Below are 24,719 nucleotides of genomic sequence, written 5' to 3' on the forward strand. Positions count from 1 at the left end.
TAAATTGGCATATTCATGCTTGTTGTCATCTGCATTTTCCGTGTCTTGTGGTACTCGTCAGGGGTGCCCTCTATCACCCCTATTATTTGCTCTATATATAGAGCCACTCTTTTGTGCCTTACAAAATAATCCCCCAATCAGTGCTTTAGTAATGGAACACCATTTGCCGCTTATTTATCGTCTACACAGCACAATAGATATTGGAAATTAAACTGTTTTGTGAATACGTTACCATACTAAGACTCTCCCCTGTATGTGTGTTTTGTCATACTTGTTGTATGTCCAGTAATGCTCTAAGAGGGAATCCCCCTCACACATGTAAAGCACCTTAGCGAGTGCTACACATTTTCAATATTACACAATCACTTAAAATTAAGTCATCTGCACCTACACACTTTGGTCCTGAGGAAAGCCAGTTTTAATCATAAAGGCCTGGCTGAAACATGTAGACCACACCTGGATGTAGGAGACCCTAATTAACACTCCTATAACATCCATCAGCCTTTTTATAATGCTAACAGTGACCCAGGTATTAAACTATAATTTACCCTTGGGTACTGGGATCCCTGTATAGCTTTTAAACTTTCACCTTCACGTCACTACACTGCACACTCAGAAACATACCTGCTCCCCTGTATTCAGGCGTCAAAGCACACCCGGGACACACTCTGTGTCACTGGGTTGGCCCGATGATGAAGCATGTCACCAACCAGGTTGGTGGGTGAGGGCTTCCTGAACAAACAAAAGGGTTTTTACCCTGTCTTACAGTCTTGAGTCTATGCAAATTCACAAATAGGCTAGTCCTTATTGATTTCACAGATATTATTCTTCCCCTCTTTGTTATTTATTTTTATCTGTTTTTTTTATTGCCTTCACTGGTGATATTGTGTCTGATACTGGTTTATATTTAGCATAGATACTGCTTTGATTTACTTGTTTGTATAATGTATCATCCAATCGCTGACAAATAAAAAAAATATATATTTAAAAAAAGCAATTCTGCCTCTGTGTACATTAAAAAATTTTAGGAATAGTAGAGACAGCTCTAAAATACTTATGGCATGTTTGATCGTCTAGTTACTGCTCTGGATTGTGATGATTTTCAGGATTTTTTTTATCTGACTTGCCTTGTAAATACCGGAGAAACCAATGATTACAGTTTCAGTCCCCTTAAAATAGCTTAGATGGTTAATGCACCTGAACAAGAGCATTGCATGTAAGGTCTTACATAATATCTGGGGGTCACAATAAGTAAAAATATGTCCCTTTTAGATCAAAAAAGAAACATCGCTGCAAAAGCACAATCACTGAGCTTTGCGTACAGAACCCTCCAAAAGAAATTGCAATGCCCATCATACGACCATCTGCTAAAAGTAATTGCAGCCCAAGTTTTACCATCCCTCTCACATGGACTGGAAATATGGCATGGGAAAGAAGCAGCCATCCTAAACACCCTCCAGACAAAAATATATAAATCTGTGTTTCACCTTTACAAAGGATCAGCCCCGGCACAAATAAGGCTGGAATTTGGCTTGCAAAATCAAATATATCAAAGGAAAGCAGTCCTAGTGAAAGGGTGCTGGAAATTGAGATCCGCGGAAATGGGACCATTAAATAACCTAGGTTGGCAAGAAATTAAAAAACAATATGACCAACAGGAACCTAATTCATGGGGTGATGATCTGCGAGCATCACTAGAAACCCTCAAAATAGAGGAGATCTGGAATAGTCAACCAGAAGAATCATCCTTTAAAAAGATTTGCAAGCTAAATGCTAAAGCTCTATCATTGATAGAAGATAAAAAGACTTTAGCCAAACGGCGACATGCATGGACTGTTTTAAACGCGTATAAACGATTAAAACCACAACCCTACCTTGTGGCACACTTTCGGCTATCTTTAAAAATGAAATTTATGGCTTTCAGAATGGGTGATCATTTTTCAAAAGACTTGATCCCGTCATGGAAAAACACACACCAGGGACCAAGATGTAGACTATGTGATTACCACACGGAATCTTTGTGCCATCTCCTGTGTACATGTGAATCCACCAAAGACGAGAGAAGAACTTTACTGAAACCAATTTTAAATATGTTGCAGATCCGTACCTGCAGGCAAGCAGTCACCAGCTGGATGGGAGCAGGTTCAAACATCCTAATATGCCGCGGGGCAAAATTCATGAAATTTGTAGAGACTCAGTTTTTAAAAGCTGAAACAGACTAAAGACAGGGTCAGGAATATAATGTTTTAAATAAGGAATGAGAAAATATATTTTAAGTAAATGAATTTTTATCTTCTGCTATTTAACTGAAATTTTGAATATGTATGCTTTATGGTAGTGATAAACCAAATAAAGTAAATTTTGACTGACTGACTAACTGTAAGGTCTTACAAATGTAGTCCATTTAAGATAGCTTAGCGAGTTAAATCTTTGTAATCTTTTTTCCCACTTTCTTTCTTTCTGTTGTGTCTACTTAAAGGCCTCTCATCATCATCTACAAATGGAAGGGGGCAGTTAATTTGTGCTCGTTGTCTCCCATCCTCTTCCTGCCTCAGCCTGGTTCCACCTACCATTTCTATAGTATTATCCCTCCAAGTTGTTGCACTGTGGTGTTCTGTCAATGCCAGTGGATGAGGAGACACCCCCTGGGGCAATCAGCTAAAAGCCACCCAGATGGTTCACTGTTAGCTAGATCAGTGGTGCATCCACCTCAAGTCACACTTACAAGTCACCCTACAACAACAGTTCACAATAAACACAATTCCGGTCACCTTCATATGCACAACATAGCTCAAAGTCATACAGCGGTATGTCCCCTCAGTGGAACATCTTTACAACGTATACTGCCAAACGATATTCTATCATTAATGAAGGTATCCACTGTGAAAAACTTGGATTAAACCTACTACATCCATAAACACTTAGAATGGCATCAAAGCCAAATAATCAGTAAAGATAGCTCAAAACTTACCAATCACTTGCTTCAAAGCAATGGACAACTGTAAAATCCAGTAGAACAAAATACATTGCAATGTTCTTCAGTACACAAATCTGAGCAATTAGGTCCATATTTATCAATGTTTTGTGTCGACCTTGCACCACGCAGGGCGACGCAAAGCCTAAAATGAGATTTACCAAGCCACACACGGCCTCCTTGTGTGGCCCTGTGTGGTTTGGTGAATCTGGAGTAATGCTGCCATGCTTTACTCTGTCCTGGAAAGGCTTTGCATCGGTGGAGAGTGGGTGTTCCCACGCAGCCACCTATGGATTTTGGCACATTACTCCATGTTGTTTCCTCTCTCTAAGTGTGAATCCTGCCTACAACGCAGAGTTGTGAGGAGGAACTGGACTAGAGCGTACAAAATACGCCAGACTATCTCACTAAGGTCCCATGCTAACTAGTCTTTTTCCCCAAATAACTAAAAACAAATGTCCTTAACCCTGTTCATTACCACCGTCCAATCACCCCAGCCCATCCTATCATTTTTAGTTGGGTACACCTTGTTGCTCACTGGGAAATCTTAGGCTCACACTCCTCTAACATTATTAAATAAGTTATGTCCCTACCAAGAGGACCTCAAGGTGAGCTTGGCTTGAACTTTCAGAGAGTGTTTCGCCTCTCTCTAGAAAATCCACAGGCCATATGCCAACAAAACCTTAACACCTACTTAGATAGACTTTATTTCGGCAGTAAAACACAGCCATAAAAGCATATTACACGGATAAAATACCTTTTTTAAAACACATCTCATGATTACCTTAATAAAACAGATCGCATTTTGACAAGTAGAATAAATGTAGTCAATATCAACCCCCTCCCCCCTCAAACAGTTTAAGAAAACAAAACTTGCCAATGAGCAAACCTTAACACAGGTGCAATGCCCAGGGCTCTAGATCACTTACTCCTTAGGAATAAAGGTGCAGTCAGAAAACGAATCGAACTATCCAAACTATGATTTTACGGATAACGAAGATTATGAGATGGAACAAATTCCAGCTGTTTGCAGGTGAACCGCTCTATTGCTGCATGTACATCGCCCCTCGCCAAACTCCTACTCCTAACGCCCTCTATCGAACCTTTGCTTCAATGCAACTGTAGTTTAACTTACTGCTAATTAATAATCATAAATAAGCAACCGCCGAGCCATATTAACTTGCATGTTACAGGTATCTATCCAGTTTTAACTACCTCAACCATAATATGCATGAGACATTAAAGTGTCAAAAGGTGGTATCTTCACTCAATATAAACCACCAGAGTAAATATATGGACCTCTCTGGTTTATGCTATATTTATGTTCCATGTGGTGTAGTTTTAATCCTAACCTATGTACTCTGTTCTTGTATTATTGTTTTGAGTATTCCATGTCGGCAGGGCTCTGCGACGTGCCAACGGCTACGTGACAGCACTACATGAATGAACAATTAAGCAGTACGTTTTTTCTACAGTATTTGACCAACATATGCACTTGTATAAGTTCTCGAAAGAATGGCTCGGACACATACCGCTTCGAGGTACCCTAGACTGCTGTGTTCTGGGCCATGCTCTGTGCGCAGTTCGTCTACCTCGGTGTCCTCAGTTGTAGTCTCCAGGATCCAGCTGCTTTCTGAAGAGGTGGAAGTCGATGTCTGAAGTCTCCACGCTGCAGGCCCTGCGAAAGTGTCATCTGAGGGTGTCGAGGGGCTCTGTTCTGTTCCCAGTGAGGCAGAAGAGAGGGGGGAGGATACCAGGCAGTCTGAATGCCTTTCCTCTCCCAAAGAAGGACTGCATTGCATGTCATGTCCACTAGGCACATCCCTCTCGGGGCCCTTCATGTCACGTGCATCCAGCTCAAAGTAAGGGATTCCTGAAAAATAGGTAGGGCACATCCATTTTCAGCAGAACACTGGATGCAGATCACCAAAAAATGCAATTCGAAAATGCACTGTTCAGGACAGGTTACAGTCTATGGCAGTGGTCGAAGTGGGGGAACAAAAGTAGGGGAACTGTTGGTGGAGAATCAGGGGGCGGAATAACCGAAGATTGAATCAGTGGGCGGAGTCAGGGGCGTGGCTAGAAATAGCAAAACATACACATTTTTATGTACGTTTAGCATTTCACTAACCAGTTACAGCTTATAACGTTATTTAATTAAAACAATGGATAAACATGTTTATTTGATGTTTAATTCAGGAAAAAGAAAAAACTCATAAGGAATACAGGGTTATGTAAAGCTTGTGAAATATAAGCCGGAACAACATGTTACCTTAATGCTTTTACTCTCATTGTTCAGAAATCCATGATTATTTTTTGTCTCAAACATTGAGGTCATGAATACAGGGCTCCTCCTGTACACATGTGTTAAGCAGGGCTCAGAAGAGAAAGGGACTCTTCAGGAGAATCTAGACGGAAACCCACAAAGGCTCTACATATTCATGTCAGCCAGCTAGCTGCTGAGTCATAATATAGCAAAAAGAACAACTGGTGGACAGAATGCAGAACAATATCATACATTCACCCCAGTTCAGAGATCTGGGACTAAATCCATTGTTTCTTTGCTCACCGTGCCATTCCAGTTTGGACCCTGCCATATGCAAATCAGTCTTGATCCTGCGCCCAATGGGAACAATCCAGTCTGAACTGCCATGCCAGGTCCTCCCTGGACTGGAAACAAGCATCCTAGGACTGGTTTCGGGCTTTCAGCCCTCATCAGCCAGGATACCTTGATTCTAGTGGCAGGGAGAGCATGGGACTCATGTCTGACCATACCTGCCCCACTGGGGTGACAAATGCAAAAAGAACAATTGATGGACAGAATGCAGAACAATGTCATACATTCACCCCAGTTCAGAGATCTGGGCTTAAATCCATCGTTTTTTGCTCACCATGCCATTCCAGTTTGGACCCAGCCATATTCAAATCAGTCTTGATCCTGCGCCCAATGTGAACAGTCCAGCCCGAACCCACTGAACTATGCACAAAACATATTGCTCTTTGATATGCATGGTACATGTTCTTTGCAGCAGGCATATTACCCCTCTGCACTACCTTAGATGAGTAAAACAGCCACTAGACAAAACATGCTCCGATCTCTCTCCAGCAGGTACATTGATCACCAAAGTTATCTTGGCACTTGTATTGTTGACCAAAACCTGCTGAATATACAAAGAAATTTGCAGTGTTTTTAAAACTCCTGCACTTGTACAAAACTGGTCCCTCCAAACTAAACTGGCCCCTTACCCTTCCAGTCGCCCTGGGAAACGCCTGCTCCTGTCCTTTTGTTGTAGTTTGACAGCATTTAGGTTAAGCATTAGCAGAAGACATCTCATGTTTAGCTATTATCATGACATTTAGCGGACTCCATTTTGTATTCATGGCAACCATTTTTGTTTGCCACATGCTACCACGTGTCGACCATGTGCTTTGTCCTATCTTCCTGTTAACTGCGCTTGAAATCTGCCCAGCAACGAGTTATATTTAGCATCCCCCACTTTCGCGTATGCCCAGTAGGGTCTACAGCTGTTAGTGATTAGTACCAGACAGGAATGTGTTTACCAGTTCCCAAAACCGTTAGCTCCTCCCACTGATCGATTGTGCCTTTCTATATTACCTTATATGTACATAAAACTTGCTTCTGTGTTTGTACCGCCTTCTTTGGACCCCGTGTGGGTATAAAGAGACCATGCTATTTTAGTTCGGTGTGCTACTTCTTGCAATACCTATTTTAAGGCAAACAAAGGTCCTAAGCTTTTAGTGGATGTAACGTGAAATAATAAGCACAGACTTTAAATAAGGACTGTGTGTCTTTTACTCCAATGTCCAGCCGGACAAGGAGGTATTTATTTCAAAGGTTTTAGTGAATATACACAGGATTAGGATGTGGAGCAAGCCACAGTTAACTGGGCACAAGCCTGTACCGAGTCAAGGAGGAAAGGAAAGACAATACGAGGGGAGAAAGAATAACAGGCAAACAAGTTGGAGAAGTACGGTGGCTTATGATACAATGAAATCTTATATAAGCTCTAACCGACAGTAACTGCAACACGTATTACAAAATTGAAAGGTACTGTCTGAACCGTAGCACCACCTCATGAGGTGTAATAAACAGTATCTTTTCTATTCCAGTTTCTGGGCCAACTTCCTCATATTGGTCTGAGGACTTAGTGCAGAGAAGGGCGAACCTATTGCACTGGTGGGCCTTGCTGAGGCTTGCTACTACACTTTCACTGCTCCTGTCCAGTCAGTACTCCTGCTCGATCAACACTGCTTCTTCGTCAATTCCCCTGCCCCCTCCCTTCTCCTGTCCTGTCACTTCTCCTGGCCTGTCACTTCTCCTGCCATGTTACTTTTCCTGCCCGGTCACCTCTCCTGCCCTAGTACCTCTCCTTTCCTGTAGCCTCTTCTGTCTGGTCACTGCTCCTGCCCAGTTCACTCCATGTACAACATTGACAAATTACACAAGGTGTCAAGTTCCCCACAGTACTCTGGCGAAAGCCCTCTGTGATCACCAACTCCGATCTCACTGGCACTTGATATGCTAAAGGCAGTGGTTCCCAACCTTTTTTGACCTATGACTCCCTTGACCTATTGGCCATTGGCCATGGCTCCCTATTATTTTACTTTTTTTGTGGGCGAAGGGATGTAAGCCCAGATTTGGGGCTACTTCCATTTTTCACCTTGAAAATAATTGGGATGAAGCAGATGAAGGTATTATAATCATAGATGTAACAAATTAAAAATATGACAGCTGTTTAATGAAAAACTTGAATTTGTTAAGTAAGCTAGAAACAATAATCTGAGGTCTGCATATGGAATACTATCTTTTGTTTTAAAAAATTGCCTCTAGAGGAGCTCATTCCAGGGAGCCGAGTCGAACAGGTGATAGATGGGGGACGACTTAAATATTTCTCATTTACACCTTTAGCAAGATTGATTTAATGTGCCAATGCATGCCAGCAGCAGTAGGGTGAATGTAGAGTAGCATAGTTAGCACATTATTTGTCATCCAGTTCAATGCAAGCACTCGAGTGAACATGAAAAAATCTACCCAAAAAGCCAATGGACGAACACTCCACTGGGCAGAGCCAAGACACAACATGACACCTTTGTGCAATGCTCAAGGGCACTAAAGATCCCAAAATAGCATTATGTTAATAATGATGAAATGTTATGTTGTAAGAAAAAGATCACACTCCATAATTTGGACACAGGTCACTAGTCATCTAAATCAGTCAGATGTGGTACAGTACTCGGTGGTCTGTGTGAAGTGCACAAAAGCAAAAGTGGCAAAACTTGGCACTCTCAGAAGAGAGGGTAAGAGACTGACCAAAAGAGCATTTGCCTCTCAAAAATCTATTTACTTTACAGGATGTTTAATTCCATTGGCTCTGGACAAAGCAATTTTAAAGGCTACAAAAACCACAGCAAAGTTCACATAGTGCCAAGAAGTAACTCAGTTCTGTGAGACTGCTGTACAGACTGCCCACTCATAGTTACTAGCATCCACCTCAAGAGCTGTAGCTTTAGGCTCGCTGGCCCAATGCTGTTAAATTTGACACCAGCTGAAATTCGTTTTGGCAAACAGCCTTCTGTCCAGTCCACTACACAGCTCCAGACCCTGCTGTTCATATACAATCCTTGGGACAATTAGGAGCTTAGCAGGGAAGTGTCTGTTCGTTTGTGCAGTTTAACATACCCAAATCCACCTCAACATGCACAGCTACCAAATTAAACATTGATACCATCTCTGGTGGTACGTGCATAACACCCCAAATTAGTGATACATGCTGAGACGTTTGCTGGAATCTCCCATCCACCCCACCCCCACCCCAGCCCTCCAAACGCCCCCCTTGGCCCAAGAGTCCTGCATGCAACATTTAGTAGCCCGATTGGCTCCTGTAAGACACAGCCCTCTACTGACTTCAGACAGAAACACTTTTACTCAGCCATCAACAAAAATCAGGAATTTGAGTGCAGCTGGAGTTAAAATGACTAACAAACAGCATCAGTAATCTATGTGTGTGAGTGATGCAACCTACTTTCTATTGGTGTCCATTCAAGGCAATTGGTTTCATATTGCGTGGTAAAAAACATAACGTATATTTTGCAGTGAAATACTCCTTACGAATGTGCTGCAGCTTCTGCCTCAGAGTTCAAACACTCTTTCACACTGATGCATTCCTTGGCATCTCAGCACGCCCGGGCTGATGAGAACTGAAATTTGAGCTAAAAGTTTACTCGAGACTTTGACTTAGAGGAGGTAGATAATTATTAAATATAGCACCTGTTCGCGGCGCCCCTGTTTAGTTTTAAAGGCACACCAGGGTGCCGCGGCACACAGATTGCAGATTGGAAACCCCTGTGCTAAAGGCAAAGGGCAGGTGCATTGTCATTCGAAAGGGGATAATCGACCTCAATCGGAATAACAATGCGCCTGCCCACCGTCTGTGAGAGCTCGGGGAGGGGCTGCTGCAGCCTCTGCTGGAGTTCAACAGAGAAGTGCGAGCAGCCCCCGGAATCGGAATGGAAAAAAAAGTTTTTGTTTTTAAGTAGGACTATTCCTGCCGTCCCGGGATGCTTTGTGGAAAGTAAGAGGTATGGGAACGGACTGAAATCATTTTTAGAAGTACGGGCACGCCGTGCCCTTCCGTCCCCGCCAACTTGTACCACTGGTCTATGGCAGTGGTTAATTTGTAAAACAAAAAGTGCTGTGGCCCTGGTCAGGAGGACACAGCAGCTTGAACGATCACTGCCCCTGCCAGCGCTGCTAATTACAGTCAGAACACAACTACTAAGCATCACACTCCTACAAGTGTGACAATTTATACTATTCAAGGCCCCCAAAGCTATAACAATGGATTAGGGATCGCGCATTAGGAAATTGTTAATGTATATTAAATTAATAAACAGCTGTTGTTGTGCTCGTAACCAATTGTGGAAGACAGCGCCGCCACAGACTGTCACAAGCATCAGTGCTAACAATTAAGAGCCTCTGGGGAGCACCGGAAACCACCAGCCCAAATTAAACACGGCCATACATGGATCAAAGTACTACCCTGCATTGCTGTAAACCCTTGACAATTCTATGTCAGGACCGGAGGCGAGGAGAATGCTATTCTTTCTTCACTTTATTGAATAGCAGCCATTTAAAGATAACAACAAATAAACTACCATTCGCATGAAGCCTTGGTAATGAGGCAACAAAGTTAACAATAGAGTCACAGGTAGACTGTCCAAATCCTCTCCACCAATCATGGGGCTTCAATCAGTTCATGGTCCTCTGTCATTATCCATTCCACCTCTTTCTTCGCTGCTTGCAGCCAGATATTTTATTTATGTTTGGTATTTATTGAAATTGTTGAAGCGTAGTTTAATCATCTGCTATACGCACTTGCTTAGTGCAGCTTCTGTGGTGATTCAGTGATCTAAACCTGATGCGAGCACCGAGCGGCCCTCACCGGTGCGCTTCCCACTTTGCCACACGCCTTCAGTGTTGCCTTCAACTATGTGCCTTTTCTTTTCAAGTTTGCTCATCGAGTCACCCGCTACTCGGGTCGACCCGATTCAGGCTGTGGGAGCGTCTGAGCTCTCTGATGGCCGTATATGAAAGGTGCCGGCTTGGCGGTGTGTTCCTCCGACCGCCAGAGGGCGCCCGTTGGCGCCTAAAACCGGCGGCACGCAAGCTCCGAATTCCGACCATTCCAGCCGGAGCCGCAGCACCCTGGGAAGCCTTATTCGCCTGCTTGTGTCTACGCCCGTTTCCACAGGTCTGTACCGCTGCCGTTAGGTATGTGTGTGAGCCAATACGCCCTGGAGGTCTGTAACTAGCTTTTCCTAGGCTCCAAGTGGAGTCAGTATTGCAGGCTCGATTAAGACCTGCGGGACCCTCTATCAGAAGGCCCCCTCAGAACAACTGCACCTGAATTGTGAACCTTGCCCGCCCAAAGTAGAGGCTGACACCCAGCCCCCCATACCTAACATACCCTGACACCCAGCCCCCCATACCTGACATACCCTGTCACAGTTATATTTGACACCTTACCTGGTGTTGGGATCAGGGTTACTCATAAGAGCTATGGATCCCTACATAGACAACCTAGGGGAGGAGGACCCTCTTTCTGCGCTACAGTGGGATGACGACTTTTATGATACAGTTGCTGCATCCATCCATAGGGCGGTCTCTGAAGCTATGGCACCCTTAGAGAGTCGTCTGTCTCGACATTTCGCGCAAGCTTGAGAGAATATGCAAGAGCTGCACCTGGCCTGCCGGCCACTACCCCTCCTAATGAGCCCCCCACTGACCAGCAGCCCCCACAGATGAAGCGCGGGTGGACGCTGATGCCTTTGCCTGCCTCAAACAGGCGTTTCTGGCCAGTACATCCCCGTCAGAGCCTTCAACTGACCCGGGGAATGGCAATCACAGGGATATTTTGGGCTGATGTGCTTGACCCGGATGACATACTTCACCCAAGGTCTTCGGAGTGGGCCCCCTCAGACAAGGTTGCCCAATATGTGGCAAGCCATATTGGTAGGCCTCTGAAGAGGGATGCCCGCAACAAACTCCGGGCAGAATGCCCATGTCCATCTCTGGGGGGCAGGTGGCCTTAACACCGGATATTGGTCCTCGTATGGCCACCTTCCTACAGAAGTTTGTCAAGGACCCAAAAAAGGGGACTGATAGGTCCTGGCGGGTTTGCCAATACAAGCTTTTGAATACTCTAGGCCCGCTTACAAAGATCCTAGATATGGCGGCGAAGGCTAAGTCTTCAGAATCCCTTATCTCCCCTGAGACCCTATCCTCCTGGGTGCAACGCGCAGTGGTGTTCCTAGGCAACACCAACTAGGCCCTGTCTACGGAACGGCGCAGTTCCCTGCTCATTAAGGTAGACCCCAAACTTAAGACCTAGCAGACTCAGAGGCGGGCTCGGTCACACAGGATGGCCTTTTCAAGGAACCCTTTATTAAAGAGCTGGGGAGGTTTGTCAACACCTTTACGTCCCTGGACAAAGCCCAGTCATCGATCAAAAAGGTGTTTCATCCTCGGGTTTTCTGTGGGGCAGGACAAGGATAGGGCCGCTCGTCTGGCCGCCCTAACCAGTACATGGGACACGGCTCCAACCAAGGCAAATATCAGGATTAGGCCAGATTTGGGAACTTTTACCCGACCAGAGGAAGGCATAGCAAACACAGAGGAGCCAGAGGCGGTGGTGCCTCCAACCTTTCCTGTGTGTGTTCTCCCATCTTCTTTTCTAAAAGGTAGGGGGCCGTCTGGCGCATTTTTTCTAGTCTTGGACTTCAATCATAGGAGACACCTGGGTCCTGCAAACAGTGCAGGGATTCCATATAGAATTCTATGGGGAACCCTCTTATTTCACTACTCCATGCCCCATCTGGTTCTCATTGGCAGACACCGCCCTAGTCGATCAGGAGATTCAGTCCGTCTTGGACAAGGGTGGGATTGCGGTAACTATGCCCCATCCCAGAGGTTTGATCAGCAACCTTTTCTTGGTGGACAAAACGGACGGGGGTCAGCGACCAGTTCTCAACCTCCGCGAATTCAACGGGTGGCTGGTCTATCGCCACTTCAAGATGGAGGGGATTCACCTTCTCCGGGACATCCTCAGACCTCACAACTGGATGGGGCGCCTTGATCTCAAGGACGCCTACCTCTCTATTCCCATATTCCCTCCGCACAGGGGATTCCTCCAGTTTTTCTGAACAGCTGATCTCGCTCAGACAGCTGGCCTGCATCGTCGGACTCCTCTCTTTCTCGATCCAGGCCATCTTTCCAGGGCAGTTGCACTACTGGGCCCTGCAGCGCCTCAGGGCCACCCACCTGCGGAGAGGTCTTTCCAACTCCCAGAAGGTGAACTTCTCAGCGGAGGTCAAGGAAGAACTCAGTTGGTAGCTTGCCAACATGGAGGATTGGAAAGGGAGAGCAACTGTTGTTTCAGCGCCAAACATCGTTATGGAATCAGACGCCAGCAGATCTGGCTGTGGTGCAAGATGTGGCGAGTTCATCACGAAAGGTGTATGGCCTCCACTAGAACAACGATTACATTTAAACTGTTTGGAGTTACTCGTGGGTTCTTTTGCGATCCAATGCTGGACCAAGGACTCGATCCGGTTCTGTAGACTTCTCTAGATAGACAATATATCGGCATTCCAGTACATAAACCATCATGGGGCACAACAACGAAAGCCCTCTCAGACCTAGCGGCAAACTTCTGGCAGTATTGCCTCGATCACCATGTCTCAGTCATGGCGGAATTCCTTCCCGGACAAGACAACCAAGTGGCGGACTTCCAATCACGCCATTTTCACATTGTGAGCCTGTGGAAACTGCACGCTGGAGTGTTTGCGGACCTCCATCGCAGATGGGGTCCATTTTTGGTGGACCTCTTTGCCTCCCGCTTGGATCACCAACTTCCCAGGTTCTTCAGCTGGAGACCAGATCCCCTGGCAGGGAAGACGGATGCATTCCTGCAGGACTGGCGGGAGGAATTAGGCTATGCTTTCCCCCCGTTCGCCATGATAACAAGGGCCTCAGTCCAAGTTCGATGCCAAGGGGTGAGCGTGGTCATGATTACCCCAATTTGGAGGTCTCAAGTTTGGTTTCCAGTTCTTCTGGAAATTTCTTGGGATTCTCCAATCCCTCTCCCCAGCTTTCCAGCACTCCTCCTAAATCCGGACAAGGATCCTCACCAGCTCATCGTGCAAGGCTCTTTAGCCCTAATGGTGTAGCGGATTACAGGGGACGATGGGAGGTCCCAGGTCTTTCGAGAGCGACTGAGAAGTTCATGTCCAAGGTCTGGGCAGATAGAACTGTCAAACGCTATTACTCCACCTGGAGAAAATGGTACCGTTGGTGTATGCGACATGGTCTCGATACCGTGGCAGCAGATGTGACAGCTATCCTGAATTTTTTGGCCTCTTTGGCTGAGGAAGGTTTGGCTTATTGATCTATTAACACATTCCGCTCGGCTATTTGGGTGGGACACGCTATGGCGGATGGCTCCCCGGTAGGGGAACAACCTTTTGTCTGTCGCCTCCTTAGAGGAATACGCCTTTCCTTACTTACAGAGCCCCGATATTCAGCCCTCTGGGATGTAAACCAACTCTTGAATCTGTTTTTGCCCTCATTACCGAACAGGTTCCTCTCTAGAAACAAGCTCTCTGCAAAATTGGCCATGCTCTTTTGTCTGATCTCCAGTGGACGAGTTTCAGATGTCCTGGCCCTGGACATTTCCGGGAGGATGTTTTCATCGACAGGGGTTACGTTCATGATTTGTAGACGCAATAAGAGTGGGACGAAATCCATCTTATACCCAGCCTTCCCGGATTCTACCAAGCTGTGCGTAGTCTCTTGCCTTAAAGCCCATGAGGAGCTGTGGAGGAGTTCCCGCCCTTCAGGAGAGCGTCAGTTGCTCATTGCTATAAAGGAACCCCATAGAGCTGTCTCTTCCCACACGATTGTACAATGGGTGAGGTGGATGATGCAGGAAGCAGGCATAGACCTACATGTCTTTGGGGCACATTCTACCAGAGGAGCTATTGCCTCTCAAGCTTTTACCTTGGGAACCCATCAAGAAGACATTCTCAGTGCAGCAGATTGGTCTTCGGACTCTACGTTTAAGTGGTTCTACTTCAAACCAGTAATACAGATGGCTCACTTGGTGGTGAGTAAGCTTTAAACTAGCATTATCCTAGCCTCCGGTCCTGACATAGAATGACAAAATTCCTAGCTATCGTAACGGAAAGTTTCAATTATATTAAGGACTCAGAGGTGAGGATTATCCTATCAGGGTACAACTTCATTTGTAACTTTCCCACCCTCGTAGTGGAGTAAGTAAGTTATTTTGTTTCCTTCTGTTAACATTCACTGTGCACATAGATGTGCTCTATGTTGTTTTTCCCCTTGCAGGGCTAATCATTAGCCAGTGCTGTCACCTAAACTATGTTGTTTGCTTTCAGGCGGGGATTCTAATGAACAAGATTCATGAACTGTCCATGCTTGCTGACCTCGAACGACGAAAGAGAGAGAATGGGTAATGACAGAGGACTATGAACTGATTGAAGCCCCATGATTGGTGGAGAGGATTTGGACAGTCTACCTGTGACTCTATTGTTAACTTTGTTGCCTCATTCCCAGGGCCTCATGGGAATGGTAGTTTTTTGTTGTTATCTTTAAATGGCTACTATTCAATAAAGTGAAGAAATGATAGCATAATCCTCGCCTCCGAGTCCTTAATAGAATGAAAACTTTCCGTTATGATAGCTAGGACATTTTTCATTCTTCATCTATATGGAACCTCTTTTAGTAAAAGTGAAAAAAATCAGAAGAGTAGGCAGGAGAAAAAAGCAGAAACGAAAAAAAAGGCATAGTGAAAAGGGAAAAAGAGCCACTAAGAAGTTAATTGCTGTGTAGTGTAGTTCCTATATTCCCAATAGGCTGTGCGCATTGGAATAACATAAACAGCAGTGTAGACGTAGGACTGATGTCATCTAGGTCTCTACTGACTATGTTAGACTTAATTAGTTTTGCCAGCTAGCTCAGAGGTCACTAGAAACTTTCTAGAATGTTCAGGAAAGGGTTAACCGTCCTGATTTAGACAAGAAGGGATTAGTTTCTGACAACTGCATAAACATGACAACTTTGCTCCCTCAGAATAAAGAGTGTATCTCTAGAGTCGTGTGAAAACAATAGACAGCTACTTCACTCAGACAATCGTGCATGCTTAGTTCCCCCAGAGTGCAGAGAAATAGAGAGACTGGCGTTTTCAATAAAAAGTGTTATTTTATTGAGCAGTCTTCTTTCTCATGCAAGAGAAATGAATTGCCACAATTGTAATACTTATTATAAAGTAAAGTGCGTACAGTAAAAGTAGTATTATGAAATAATACTGTAAAAGCATTGATATGGTTTCTTAGCCATATGATACTTTAAAATGGATAAAATAGGGGGGCGTGGTCAACACCATGGCGGGCTAAGACGTGCGGCTCCGGAGCTCCCGGCGAGCTGCCTAGAAATCCGGCTTTAAGACCACCCAAATCGCCATCTCAATACTGGAATCTGATCGGGGGTTCTTGTGCCCTTGGAGAGTGCAAAATCGTGAGGAATTTCTGCTCGCAGCGCTTTCTACACGGGCTTTCCGACATTGCTCTGAGTGCCGAGCCGAAGGCAAGATGGCGGCCGTGACGCGCAGAGAGCGGCGGAGGAACTGACACCCGACCTCCCCACTCGGAGACCGTGCCCCGCACCTGAGAGAGAGGGCGACACTGACAGGCTATCGGCGACTGGATCCGGACGTCCAAGATCTGGATGCTAGAGAACTCAGAAGGAGATCCCTCCTCCCTCCCCTGCCAAGATGGCGACTGCGGAGTCCGCAAAGTGAAACGAGCGGCCCGGAGCCTTGCCGAACGTCCCTGGCCACTGACCCGAACACTGCTACCTGTTACTTGGAGCTCGGAAGCCCGGGGCCTGGTTGTGAACACCGGAGGAGGAGCGCTACGACACCGACAGTCACCACCTGCAGAGCAGAGAAGACCGAGACCCGTGAGGCCCTCGTGACGACACTCTCCAGCCCGGCCGAAAGGTGCTATCCTTCCCACTGGTGGGCCCAACGCAGCGACACGGCAAATCATGGGCAAGAAGGAGCTGCTGCCCAAAGGGCTCAAGCAGGGGCCGATGGACAATTATGCTGCGCCACGTCTGGTGACGGAGGGCCTTCCTGCTGCGTCCGGACCGTGCTCGGATACCGCATTGCTTATGGAAGCCATTCAGGCCTCGAGAACGGATATCCAGGAATCCAGAGCAGCCCTGGAGGTTAAGATTGGCGAGGTATGTTCGGAGGTGACACTTCTGAGGCAGGACTTCCGAAACTTGTCCGACAGGGTCACCACCGCAGAGATGCGGATGGGCGAGGCCGAAGATTCAATCACGACCCTTCGGAAAGATATGGCGGAGCTCAAGGCATCCCACCGCCACCTGCTCTGGAAGGTGGACGAAGCCGAAAACAGAGCGCGGCGGAACAACCTCCGCTTTGTCGGCTTTAGAGAAGGGATCGAGAAGTCGGATATGGTGACCTTCCTCCACACGTGGCTAATGGAAACCTTCCCAGCTGTACAATTCTCGCCCTGTTTCATCATAGAAAGGGCGCATCGGGCCCTTCTTGCAAAACCTCCGGAGGGAGCGAGACCGCGACCGGTCATCGCGCGTTTTCTGAACTTTGCCGACAGAGACTTGATTCTTAGGGAGGCGAGGAAGATGGGAGAGATCCGGCTTGAAAACGCACATATCATGATATTCCCGGACTATAACCAGGAGGTCCAGAAACAGAGGAGATCGTTTGACACGGTAAAGGCCAAGCTTAGAGACTTAAAGATTCCCTTCATGCTACTCTTCCAGGCCAAACTCAAGGTGATATATAAAGAACAGTCCCTCTTCTTCACACACCCGGAAGACGCGTGGCAATGGTTGGAGGAGCGTCTGATCTTAAACATTAGAGAACAAGCTGGGCGAGGCCTACCGGATAGAGCCCTGCGAAATACTGCCAACTGGGAAATACTGAAGGCACAGAGACTGAAATCTAGAAGATCTAAGAGGCAACCACCGGCGATGCCCTACAGAGGCCGGCGCACTGGAACTGCGAGGAAAGGACGTTCGGCCTCCACCAAAAGTGCGGCAGCGACAGGATCAAGATTTGCCACTCTACGATCCAATACGCGCTCGGAGGGTGAGGACGAGGAAGGACCTGATAGTCGCACATCTGGAGGCGAAGACGACGAGGATGGAACTCAATCTGTACATCCGTTGGTGACTGAGATCCGGGTGATGGAACAAGATTTGTCTGGACAACATAGTGCACCCGAAACAGAGACCCAAGACTCTACGTCTTAATCGATGGTGGCGCGGGTCCTAGATACAAACGAGCCAATGTCCCCTCGGAACAGTGGTGAAAGTGGAAAATGTAAAACGGCAGCCCGTCTCTGGGAAGCACGCAAGTTGACACGCCCCCCTGTTTTTATAAGTTTTACTGTTTTTTGGGTGCAGTGAAGGGAGGGTTTGGTGGGTGGGCGACAGGCCTACTCCTACGGATAGTTATGTCCTGCTCTGGGATAAGACTGGAAGGGGAGGGAGGTGGGGAGGAGGGTGGGGGAAGGGGTTCTCAAGCTTGTTTTGGGGGGGATCCGGGTGGGGACAGTTGGGGGGGGAACGTTTTAGTTTGAAAAATGCAGCAGCACGCACTGAACATCCACACCACCTGCAAGTGCCGGAGTCTTAACACATGCAATCACCAAGTATTCCAATGGCAAGTACCGTAGGCACCCCACACGAGGGAGGCAAGAGAATGAACATCCTGACATGGAATGTTAATGGTCTGGTAAATGCTTACATTAAAAGGGTAGACCCGGACATCATTTTCTTGCAGGAGACACACCTCAAGGGCACCCAATGCGCCTTCATTGCTAGAGGTCGATACAGGGTTCTGGCACATGCGGGGTATACATTCGATTCCAGAGGGGTGGCAGTCATCGTGAAAAAGACCTCACCATTCAGCATCACCCGCACTTGGCTTGACTCTCAAGGAACATATGCGGGAGTTCAGGGCAATTGGAACAGACACACTTATACCCTCATCTCTGTCTATGCCCCACCTAAACTACAGTCCCGTACACTCACAGCGCTTGCTAACATACTCTTGGACACAGCTGATACTATACAAGTGGTGGGAGGCGACTTTAACGATGTCATGGACTCCGGCCTTGATAGATCTGGAGTCACGGTAGATAGACAGTATAATTACGACAGATGGCACCACTGTTAGCACCGATGCTGCGATTGCGGAAGCTTTCGCTGCTCATTATGAACAGTTCTACGCAGCTCGTGCCCTTGCAACCCAGGAGGAAGCCTTACAATATTTAGATGATACGATCCTACCGGTCCTATCCCCCGAGCATATGGAGGACCTGGAGGCAGACATAACAGCGGATGACATCACTAACGCCATCACCAAGTTGAGACCGGGCAAGACCCCCGGCCCTAATGGCTTCCCAGTGGAGCTCTTTAAACGTGCGGCGGATCTTTTGACCCGCCATCTTCGAGGCCTCTTTGCGGATGCCTTCAATGAGGGAGAGCTCCCACCGGATCTCGCTCAGGCGACAATCGTCCCAATCTATAAAGGGGGCAAACCACAAGAGGACTGTGCCTCCTACCGGCCCATTTCCCTGCTAAATACGGAAGTGAAGCTGCTAGCAACCATCTTGGCGACCCGCCTAAGAGAGGTCATTACAGGTCTGGTTCATCTAGATCAATCAGGCTTTTTACCGGACAGAGCGACTAAACTGAACCTTAGAGGAACACATAACTGGCTACAAGAGGTGAAGGGGCGTAGTGATCCACATTGGTTCCTCTCCCTGGATGCCGAAAAGGCGTTTGACGCGGTGCACTGGCCCTTCCTGTTTGCGGTGCTCGGCAGGTTCGGTTTCGGACCAAAATTTATTAAATGGGTACAGCTTCTCTACGCTGCTCCGAGGGCCAGGGTGAAAGTGAACGGGATACTCTCCTGTGAGTTCCAGATTCAAAGGGGCACTCGTCAGGGATGCCCCTGTCCCCTCTCCTCTTAACGCTCACCATTGAAAGCTAGCAGACAGGATCCGACACAACGAAGACATCCACGGCTTTGCAAGCAACGATACCAACCCGGAAACAGAAAAGATCTCGCTATACGCAGACGACGTCTTGCTCTACATAACCAGACCAGAAACCTCAGTCCCAGAGCTCTTCAGGGAACTGGAACAGTACGGTGGACAGGCAGGACACAAGATAAACTGGCATAAGTCCGTACTTTATGACCCGGGGGGACACAACCAGTGGGGGAGGTTGCCTGAAAACCTATTGACAACCACAGAAGGTTTCCAATACCTCGGGATTTATATCACCGTGGACGCGACCCTCTTGTTCCATAGAAACCTGGAACGGATCATGACTAATGCGGTGGAAGATATGGACAGATGGCGACAGCTCCCTTTAACGCTACTGGGCAGAGCGGCCATGTACAAAATGATCATCCTGACGAAATTCCTCTATGCTCTGCAAAATGAGTATTATCCGATACCAGCGACGGTCTTCCACAAGATACATGCGGACCTGAGATCCTTCCTTTGGCTAGGCAAACATGCCAGGGTGGCTCTGTCCACGCTTCAAAGACATCAGTACAGTGGGGGGATCTCGCTTCCCAACCTAGAGGCCTACTATTGGGCGGAACATCTAACACCAATAAATGATTGGTTGCACGCCCCGGCGGACCACCCAACCTACGTTCTGGAGAGAACAAAGCTATCATCGAAAAACCTACTGTGCTATCTCTACGGGACTTTTAGAAGGGCTCCCCTCCTCCCGGCCACGTCCATAACACTAACTGCATGGACGAAGGCCACTAAACGCATGGGCTGGGATAAAAGGCCCACACGGCAAACTCCGTTGTGGCACTGCCAGTGGTTAACGGAACTACATAAATTGCGGGGGTTTCCAAAGGTGGGATGACATAGGCATTTCTACCATAGGGGATGTGATAGCCAAGGGTGACTTAAAATCTTTCCAAGCTCTTAGATCAGACTTCGGGCTACATACTACACAACATTTCAAGTATCTCCAGCTACCTCACGCTTGGCGAGCCCAACACATCACACTCACAGACATCCCAGAATATGCACCGCTGGAGGGGAGACTCCCTCCAAGAACAGATAACGGGAAAAGCGGTCTCCCTGACGTATAAAACGCTAACTAACCATATGTTAGGGGATCTAGCAAAACTTAGGACTACGTGGGAGGCTGAGGTGGTGAAATGGAAGATCTGGACTGGGAAATAGTGTTGATGCATCCCGGGAGGAGGCAAACAAGTCACGCTTACGGCTTATTCAATTCAATGTACTCCACCGAACTTACTACGATAGGTTACGGCTGAGCAAAATGGGGAGGGTGGAGGACCCGCGATGCCTTAGATGCCACCAGGGACAGGGGGATTTTTATCACACAATATGGACATGTGCCATAATACAAACATATTGGACACAAGTATTCAAGGAGCTAGAGGAGGTGCTAGGGGCCCCGATCCCGCAAGATCCCAGGCTGGCACTGCTCGGCATGACTACCGAGGTGGACCTGACCCGCCCACTCCTTACATTTTTAGTGCTTGCATTGGTGGTTGCAAAGAGGGACATCGCAAAACACTGGGGAGCGCCGGATCCGCCAGATCTGGAGGAATGGAGGAGAGGGTTGGATCTGTATATGGCGGCCGAGAGGGTGACCTATAAGGCTAGGGGATGTCCCAAAAAATTCCGCAGGGTCTGGTCTAAGTGGAGACAATACCATGGGCTTGATGGGGGGTTGTGAGGGAGGGTGGCCTCCAGGGAGTATGGAACGGGACACTGGGACCTCTCTACAAAGGGTTCGACGACATATCTTAAACTTGCGGAATACTGCAGGGCATTTGTGATCTCTGGTTCAGAACTGTGAAGGACATTGCAGGCAATAGAGAGACAAAGGGGGGGATTAAAGTGTAATTGCTGTTATTTTCCTTTTGTGCATATGTGTTTAGGATATCCAGTTTGTGTTCTTGTTCGTTAGGGGGGTGGGGGGGTTCAGTAATAAAAAGGGAGGAAAAAAAAAAAGCAGATACTAGGAATGCTTGTTAAAAGCCTACAGTTACATGTGGAACAGAGCTTACAGTGCTCAATCATGAGTCTCCGCCCGACCCTCGGGATGTGGGCTAAATGGCCGTGTATCCTTCTGTTGACATTGAGATGCGTTATTTATGATTTATGATTTATACCTGAACCACCTAATTGATTGTCCGTGGCTTCCTGTGAATCTGCAATAAAAAATTTAAAACGGATAAAATATATACATACATAAAAGCATTGACTAACAAACTCAACTGGTGCTTCTAAGATACGCCTACCCCGGTGTACCTGACCTAAGCCTAATACGTGGGAAGGAGTAAGTAAGTTGCAGTTTAAGTTAAATTAGGTTTTTGCCAATTATCGGAATCAAGAATTCTTTCTAAGGTTTTAATCAGCTCCGTACCTTGGTTATAGAATGAAGAAGGTCTTGTATCTCGCTTCTCAGGACTCGATCTCCCAGCAACCCGCGAGAGTGACTTGGGAACACCGGAGCTGGATTTTCTCGGCTGGAGAAAAAGACAGCGTCTCTTTCAGTGCGTCAAGGGGAGGGGCGGTTTCTGTCGGCTCTCATAACAGCTGGGCTCCCGGGCAAGTAGAACGTCGCTCTGCTCCCAACCACTGTGTGTTTGCTTAAGGCAACGTTGGTATATTTATACCTGAAAGGTGCCGGGTTTGACGTAAGGTTGGACATAAGACGTCACCCGAGAACTAACAGTTCTTTCTGGACTCTAGGAGTTCTTGTGCAAATCAAAACAAAAGCAGGGGGTTTTCCCGGGCTGCTAGAGGCTTGGTTTGTTTAAAGAAAGCATTGTGCTTTCTAGGAGTCTATGGGAGTAGCCTTGCCGTGTTTTGGACTGCATGGCCTATTACTAAATATGGATATGATTCTTATGTCTTCATAAGGATATTATTTGTTAAAACCACATAAGGGCATGAATCGGGAATATCGAATTAGGGTCCTAGATAGAAATAAAACACCCACTCCACGTATTAATGTCCATCATTACTAAATATTAAGCAATATAAACATACAACAATGCATGTGTGTTTTCCAACCCACCCCAAAATACATACATTGCATTTGAAATGGTGTATGGTTTATACACGAAAATGAGTATTGGTACTGTACGCTTTTCAAGCAGGGTTATCATTCAGTTAAATGCATATATATCAGCTGAATGAATTGCGAAAATTACCCATGAAATGGCTCTGTATACAGAAAAGAAGGTCGAGACCATTTCATCACATATTTATACGATATTGTACATGTGCTAGAGGCTGAGGTAAATATTGTCTCTAACGTCTCTAAAAATAGAAGCTCTGTTCTTTAAGAATAGTTCTACTTTAAGCAGAGTTCCTTGTGCCAGAAAAAAGGTAAATATTTTTGAAGTGAAAAGAAAAATAATTTCGCTTTCAGGGGAAAAAAAATAGTTCCAAATGTTTTCAGTAGCATTGTTTAACAAAACTGAAGGCCGAATTCAGAGTTCAAGGAACGCTGTGTGCTCATTGTTTTTAAGGGTTATTCTCGTTGTTAGGAGAGAACATCATATCAGACAGACTCGCAAAAAATTGGTCCACAACATCGGGTGAAAGTTCGACCAAGTTCGAAAATGCTGTAACTGTGCAGCTTGGAGCGTGATTGCTATCATTCATAGGGTGTCCGGGGCTGAAAAGAACCAAGTTTTAGGACTTTCCTGAAAAGCGTTTCAGACTGGATCTGATGGAGCTGGTTCTGGAGTTGGTTCCATGCTTTGGAGCCTAGTACTGCAAGCGATTTTCCTCCCTTTGAGACATATCTAAATGCTGGTGGTTTTAACAAGTTAGCATTAGAGGATCTAACATTTCCGGAAGGTAAATACCACGTGAATCTGGCCCGGAGGTAGTGTGGACCTGAAGAGTGAAATATTCTGAAGGTGATTATCAGAATATTAAACAGGCCTCTTTTATGGATTGGCAGCCAGTGGAGCGTTCCTAGGGCTGCCGATGCAGACGATTTCCTAGGCCATTTCTACACTAGGCGTGTTGCTGCGTGTTGGACCATTTGGAGTTTGTGTAAAACTGACTTGTTGGCACCTGCATAAAGTGTGTTATTGTTGCTTGCATATAAACATATACATCTCTATGTGTATTTGAATTTTGAGCATTTGGCATCTGAGAAAGCCTTTCTTTCTCTTAGAGAGCATTGTGTAAAATAAAACCCCAAGCCTTATTCTAAAAAGACAGTCTTTGCATTTTGTAAAATAAAACCCTTATCTGAAGGTGTTGTTTGTTTTGTGTTAATGTTTCCTGCCTCGCCGAGTGTTGAGCCACTGTGTGGGAGCTGTATTATCTGAAAGGAGAAGCAAGACAGTGCCCCTCCAAAGTGGGTGTGGTAACTGATTCTGTGCCCAGGGAGTCACAGGGAAAATCAAATTGAGAGGCCTATTAGGATGGCGGACGGACCTGAGTCGGTCCGCCACACCAGAGGAGGAGGGACCGTCCGCAGGGGCAGCGGTGGTCCCTCCGTGCGAATTAGGATGTGACCGCCACTCTGGCGGTCACATGCTGTATTTTTAACATTGCGGCGGATGCTGCTTCAAGCAGCACACGCCGCAATGTTAAAAATGCATGTTTACCTTTGCATGCACGAAGTGGCAGGCACCGCGTGGTGCCTGCCGCTTCGTGCACGCAAAGGCAGGGGGGTACCATAGGTACCCCCCATGTGCACCCACCACCCCCCTTCACCCCTGGGGACCTGCAACGGGCCCCCAAAGAAAACACTGTATACCTTTCCACTGCGGAAATGCCGCTGTGGAAAGACATAGGAGCGCCGCCATCCTAATATGGCTGGCGTTGTCTGATAGACACAGCCAGCCATGTTAGAGCTTTTCCGCCACGGTCGGAAGGCGACCGCGGCGGAAAAGCGGCGGACGGAAAAAAGATGCCCCAGCCATCCTAATCTGGCGGGGGGTCTTTTATCAGTCCGCAGCGGTTAATCCGCATCCTCCGGGCCGGCGGTGGCTTCCGCCGGCCCTGAGGATGCGGATTATCCGCTATCATAATCGGCCCCTAAGTT

At 46.8% G+C, this 24,719-nt stretch overlaps 1 protein-coding gene across 1 annotated transcript in view; it reads right to left on the reverse strand.

Moving 5' to 3' along the window:
- LOC147705912 (inactive serine/threonine-protein kinase TEX14-like) overlaps positions 1-24,719 on the reverse strand; it is a 722,788-nt gene that overhangs the window by 231,060 nt on the left and 467,009 nt on the right. The window contains exon 13 of the mRNA XM_086929575.1: positions 4,507-4,847. Coding sequence (XP_086785701.1) covers positions 4,507-4,847 — 341 coding nt within the window. The remainder of the gene's footprint in view (positions 1-4,506; positions 4,848-24,719) is intronic.

This window comes from Lissotriton vulgaris, chromosome 7, assembly GCF_964263255.1.
Source record: "Lissotriton vulgaris chromosome 7, aLisVul1.2, whole genome shotgun sequence".
NCBI classification, from domain to species: domain Eukaryota; kingdom Metazoa; phylum Chordata; class Amphibia; order Caudata; family Salamandridae; genus Lissotriton; species Lissotriton vulgaris.